Raw genomic sequence first — 6,000 nt, 5'->3', positions numbered from 1 at the left:
TAATGAGAAGTTGTAGGCCTATGTGTTGCAGTGGGTTTATGGGTTGGCCATCGGTACAATTATGGTTTTCAGCAGGAACTTAAAGAGCGATAACATCTATTGTGCAATGGCTTTGATCAGTAAAGACTGATCATCCTTCCTGTTCCCATTTTGTCTTCTTGTAACCTCTGCTGCAGCTTCACCGACCTTCAACTCTTCAACTGTCTGGTAAGTACCACATTTTTATCTCCTAACAAGTTTAATGGGTGCACTTGTAAGAGATGTAAAACTGGATTTAAAACAAACTAACAAAAACACCTGTTGTGTTATTGGTGTTAGTGTGTTCATTTGTTTTGTTTGTTTTGTTTTTACTTTAGTGGCTAAATATTATTAACGGTCGTACTGTTATTTTGGAGTGTTACTGTGAGTGCTCTCTCCTGCCTGCACAGCCTGAGGTAGGTGGCAGCCACATGATGGGGGAGCAGCGCCACCGTGTGTCTGACAGGAGCACAGCAGCACTGTAGAGCTTATTATATGGTAATAAAGGTTTTTCAATTCTTCTTTTGTTTTGTTTTGTTTTTGAAAGAAAAATAATCTCCACATTATAACATTATATTTAACTGTGTGCACTCTGCTCTTTCACCAGTCTGATAGCCTACAGTAATAACCTGCGCTCACTCTATTTATTCTTGACATTATTGCACTACTGATCTGCCACCTTTGCACAAGCCTTTTTTTTTATTACACGCCATTACCTCACCCAGTTGTAATTTATCCTTGTGTATTTTACCTTGCTCAGTCCATATAAACTGTAAACATTTACTTGTATTGAATGAGCTCAATTACTTTAACCCGCCAAAATAAAAGTGAATAAGAAAAACTGAAATGAAGAAAAAGAAGACTTTGATGTAAATGACAATATTTTACATGTATATTTTATTCCTGCCCACCCACACTATGCATTATTATAATCAAGCAATATGTATATATTGTTTTTTCTCTATATTCTCTAAATATTTTTTTGTAAATAACAGTATAAATTTTTACACATAGTGAAGTCTTTATATTTTTATTCCTTACTTATTTGCTTATCCTGTACTTCTATGCGTGAATTTCCCACAAGTAAAAACAGTAAGATGTAAAAACATCATGTCCTTTATGTCTTTAACTTTCAGTTCAGGTGAAATTGTTGAGGACAAGCTTATGAGCGATACAGCCCTGAGTTCAGATAGGGTTAGGTTAGTTTATTGCGCACACAGAGTACCCTATAATAAAACATTTTCCACTCCCTGTATTTGTTCAGCAGTGCAGGGAGTGTTCAGGTCCTATAGTAAAACTAGCAAAACTACAAACATGTGCATTAAAAGTTTAGAGAAGGTTCACCTGTAAAGGTTATAGCCTAGCGCATTTTAGGTGCATTCTGAAATTTCATCCAAAAGCAAATATCTCTAACTTTATGTGATTTTAAATTAGTTGTTGAACATGTGAATACTCAAGTTATATAAAAAATAATGTACATAATGTCAGAATAGTTATTTTCCACCACTGCTCTTTTGAGTTGGGCTGAATGAGCTCAATTAGGCCTACTTTAACACACCAAAATGAAACTGAATAAGAAAAATTGAAATGAGGAAGAAGACTTTTTCTTTTATGTAAATGACAATATTTTACATGTATATTTTAACTAATATTTTATGCTAAATAGCTTAGCATGGTTCTAAAAATGGATCTGCATGAACAGAAATCAATCATTAATTAGCCTAACCCAAATTAAAGTGTTTATCGTTGTTTAGCCTATCGTAGACCTTTAACAGGAAAGTTCATCAACTAAACAATCCTTGTTGGGCACTGTACATTATGTAAGGTGTTATTTAGCAAAACTAATCTAGTTCACATTTGTCTGTTAAACATTTCCCAAAACAATAAAGTTATGAATGTGTTCCTGAAAACGCAGCAGCAGTTGTAACGAGAAGTTGTGTAGGCCTATGTTGCAGTGGGTTTATGGGTTGGGCATCGGTACAATTATGGTTTTCAGGAACATAAAGAGCGATAACATCTATTGTGCAATGGCTTTGATCGGTCAAGACTGATCATCCTTCCTGTTTCCATTTTGTCTTCTTGGAACCTCTGCTGCAGCTTCACCGACCTTCAACTCTTCAACTGTCTGGTAAGTACCACATTTTTTATCTCCTGACAAGTTGTAGGAGACGTAAAACTGGATTTAAAACAAACTTACAAAAACACCTGTTGTGTTATTGGTGTTAGTGTGTTCATTTGTTTTGTTTTTACTTTAGTGGCTAAATATTATTATTAACGGTCGTACTGTTAATTTGGAATTACTGTGAGGTTCTTGTGGGGCGCGAGGCAGTGTGGGCTTCTGTTACCATGGAGCTGTAACTTACAGCAGCGACATAACGTACATGAAGCAAGTTGTCCCGCTGTGTAATCTCCGCCCTATTACAGGTAAAAAAGAAAAGAAAAGAAAAAAAAGGATCAAAAGAGTACTGTTTGTTGTTTATCTTAGTTGTGTAACTTGTTAAATGTGTGCGGATGGTAGTCTTACCGTAAATTACTTGTTTTGAACCGTTGTTTTTTTTTTCCGTACGTGCGAGTGAAATTAATTAGCATAACGTTTAGGTTTAACCGTTATGCGGAGTTGCCGTTTATGTGTTTGTAATACATGTTACCATGGAGCTGTACAGCAGCGAGATACATGAAGCAAGTTGTCGTAAAACACTGACATGGCCTACTTATGTTTATAGTTATCTCAGCATAAATGTCAAGTGACACTTTTCATCCCACAGAGGAAAGTGTTTTATCCTGATCATGGCTGTGACAAGACAACCAGGCAGTTTCGCGCCCTCTGACTTCCAGACCGGTCTGTGTGATTTCTGCGACGACTGTGGGACCTGTGAGTGTCACCGTCTCCTCAAAGCTTTTGCAGAATCTTGTTGTTGTTTTTTAAAGACTGAACTTACATGTGTGAGTTTTCATCTTCGTGCGTTTCTCTCGCCTCTCTGCACCCCCAGGTTGCTATGGTTTCTTCTGCTACATGTGCATGGGATGCTCCATTGCCAATGCCATGGATGAGTGCTGCCTGTGTGGTTTGGGCATGCCCATCCGCAGCGTCTACCGGACCAAATACAACATCAAGGTAAGTTTTCAGGTTTTGCAGGGCGGACTCCCTGTTGATACTGTATTCACAAAACATAGGTGACATTTGCAGGTGAGTGCACTGGACTTTCGATTCAGTCCAGGCTAAAATACGTTGACAGCTGTGGGAAGGATTGGTAAGAAATTTTAGAGCATAAAATCCTAGTTAGTGAACCTCTGATTAGCATAATCGATCTGGCCAAAGATTTCTTATTTCAAATATGTATATTGGGAAACCAATCAATTAACAGAAAAATCATCAATCCACAGTTATTCCTTTCCTTTTTTGTTTTTTACAGAAAGTAAGAAAAAAAATCACAATTACATCCACTAACACCATCACTGACACAACAATGACAAATTACAAAAACAAATAGCAAATAAACAGGAACCTGGAACAACAGAGCAAATCAAACAAAAAGAACAGGGAAAAAAAGCGACAGTGATCTGGCCAAAGATTTAATCAGTGCAACTAGTTTATGACAAAATCCATTAAAGCAAATGTTAATATTGAAATAAGTCCTGCATTTGAATTGTGACATATAAAGCTCACAGTTGGTTTATAACGTCAGAAAGGGAAAAAATTATAATGAGCCATCTACACAGGAGTGCATACCGTAATTGTGTACGTGTCATGTGGCCTATTTTTATTGCCATCAATGCCATAGCAACAGACACCCTTCATAAACTTTTCCTTTTATTGTCTAGGGGTCAATGTGTAACGATTTCATTGCAACCATGTGTTGCCCCTTGTGTGCAACCTGCCAACTGAAGAGAGACATCGACCGCAGAAAGGAGCAGGGTGTTTTCTAGACCGGTAAGCATCTTGCAACAGCTCATACGCACTACTCAACAAAAAGTTACGGATATTTTACATATTTTTGCACCTAAAATCCACTATAACCTTTCCAGGCGAACTTAATTTGACCTTCTCTAAACTTTTGAACGTACATGTCCGACTGTTCAGTCTTTCAGTGCTTATAACATAACATGCTGTTCTCTAACAAAGTGATTAACTTATTGACGCAATGACATTTGTTGTTTTGTTGTATACCCACCACTGTTGTTAGCTTTTGTTTCAGTGAAGAAATTGCCGTGGCATACTTCTACCTAAATGCCCTACTTTCATGATATAATATCACTCTAGCATGAACATTTTACATTTTTTTCACCTGAAAGTGGAATAGCCCTAACTTTTTGTGAGTAGTGTGTATCAACAGGTAGTGACTTTATATGTTATAAAGATGTTGAAATAATGGGAAATCTCATGTTTGCTTTATGCCTCCCTCTAGATGCTGCGGTGACACAAGAAATGATGTAAATGCTGGATCATCATTTTCAGTTTATGGTTAAATGGTTTTTTAATCTGCAAATGTCTCTCTGTCTCTCTGTCACTCGCTCACTTTGGTCTATGTAATGTAATTCAATACATTTAAGATGATTCAAATTGTTCTACAAAAGTATATGCTTGTGTTCTTCTGTTCAATCCAAACTTAGTTTCAATTAAATATGGAATAGACTTGATATAAAATCATCTCTTCTTTTTAGCTGAGGAATAATGTAAATACGAATCCACATGATCATTAAGAGTACTGGTACAGAGTACAGTAATGGTCTTGCATTGGTTTGCTAACACTAGTTTTTAGTGGAATATTTCAACAACTTGTCTGAAAGATTGCCATGAAATTTGCAACACACAAAGTAAATCACTGTGGTGACTGATTAAATCAGATAACATTGAGCAACTCTTGAGAAAGAACTTGCTCACCACTGATTTAAGAGTGCTTTTGTGATGTGAACAGTGGAGTAACACACTCACTGCACCTGAGAGGGACTGTAGCCGCACGATCATAAAACCAATTACAACAGTACAAAGATAACCTGGGAAAGCATAATATTAAATGTGTAAACGCATGCCTGCTTTGACAGTATGGCATCTCTCTTGGCACTGGATCAGACTGGTTCACAGGAAAGACCTGCTCCACCACTAGGTCGGTTTCAAGTTTTCTTTTAGTCATAGGTCACGTACCCCATATTATGAAAAACTGTTTTTTTCTGGTCTCTACATACTACATAAACTGATCCTCCCTGAGCCTACCATCTCCTAGAATGAGGAAAGCAAACAGGTCCTGCATCAACTCTGCAGCCCACCGACTGGTAAAACGGTGCTCATACAGGCTGTTCAGACTCAGCTCCTGTGGTGATGTCACGACGGGAGTGAGGCCGGCCCCTCAGCGCGATAAAACGCCTACCACGTCTATTTCTATGGCTGCAGTGCACAGCAAGAAACTCCTGTGCTAAATTGATGAAATACCGACCAATTTTTAAGTCATAAAGTGGTAATAATATTTGCCGTGTACAGTAACCATGTTACTTAATTAAAGGTGCAGGCACAGAAACAGCTTGTTCTCAGTAGAGCTCATTTGAGCGACTTTTAGACAGCCGACATTCAGGACCACGGATCAGTTTGGGGCAATACATTTCGAATACAGTTTAGTTGGACGTCTGACAGCTGAGTGAAACTGAGTAAAAAGAGTATGGGATCTTTAATCTGTCTATCGAGCCAAATGTCTTTTAAGGACATATATACAGTATATATTACCATTATAAATTTCTGCTTCTGGGTGTGGAAATAATTATGCCTCCTGCATCTCTGACACATTAAAATCTGAAAGGCACTCCCCATGTGTCTCAGAGACGCACCTTTTCATGGAATTTCATCCTCCAGAAAAACCCACACACATGCAAACAGGTTGACAGCTCCTAAATGTCAGTATTGTTCATTTACATAGAGCAGGAAAAAAAGTGCATTTATGTGGTACAAACCGAAAGGAAGTATTTAAAAAACAATATTCAAACATTAAACAC

The 6,000-nt window shown here is 37.6% G+C and overlaps 1 protein-coding gene across 1 annotated transcript; it reads left to right on the top strand.

Annotated features, from left to right (window-relative positions):
- Positions 1-2,104: 2,104 nt before the first annotated feature.
- LOC310994368 (placenta-specific gene 8 protein-like) lies at positions 2,105-4,685 on the top strand. Its single transcript, XM_083983024.1, has 5 exons — positions 2,105-2,146; positions 2,784-2,890; positions 3,009-3,133; positions 3,841-3,949; positions 4,425-4,685. The coding sequence occupies exons 2-4, from the start codon at positions 2,806-2,808 to the stop codon at positions 3,943-3,945; spliced, it is 315 nt and encodes a 104-aa protein (XP_083839150.1). The 5' UTR covers positions 2,105-2,146; positions 2,784-2,805; the 3' UTR covers positions 3,946-3,949; positions 4,425-4,685.
- The last annotated feature ends 1,315 nt before the right edge of the window (positions 4,686-6,000 follow it).

Source organism: Trachurus trachurus, assembly GCF_905171665.1.
Source record: "Trachurus trachurus genome assembly, chromosome: 12".
NCBI classification, from domain to species: Eukaryota; Metazoa; Chordata; class Actinopteri; order Carangiformes; family Carangidae; genus Trachurus; species Trachurus trachurus.
The sequence above is the reverse complement of the archived record's forward strand: the minus strand, read 5'-3'. Positions and strand labels throughout refer to the sequence as shown.

Bases quoted from the DNA above. Each gene is read 5' to 3' on its own strand.
- LOC310994368 (XM_083983024.1), top strand. From the start codon at position 2,806: ATGGCTGTGACAAGACAACCAGGCAGTTTCGCGCCCTCTGACTTCCAG. The intron at 2,891-3,008 runs GTGAGTGTCACC...CTGCACCCCCAG, and splicing joins CTGCGACGACTGTGGGACCT to GTTGCTATGGTTTCTTCTGC. The intron at 3,134-3,840 runs GTAAGTTTTCAG...TTTATTGTCTAG, and splicing joins GGACCAAATACAACATCAAG to GGGTCAATGTGTAACGATTT.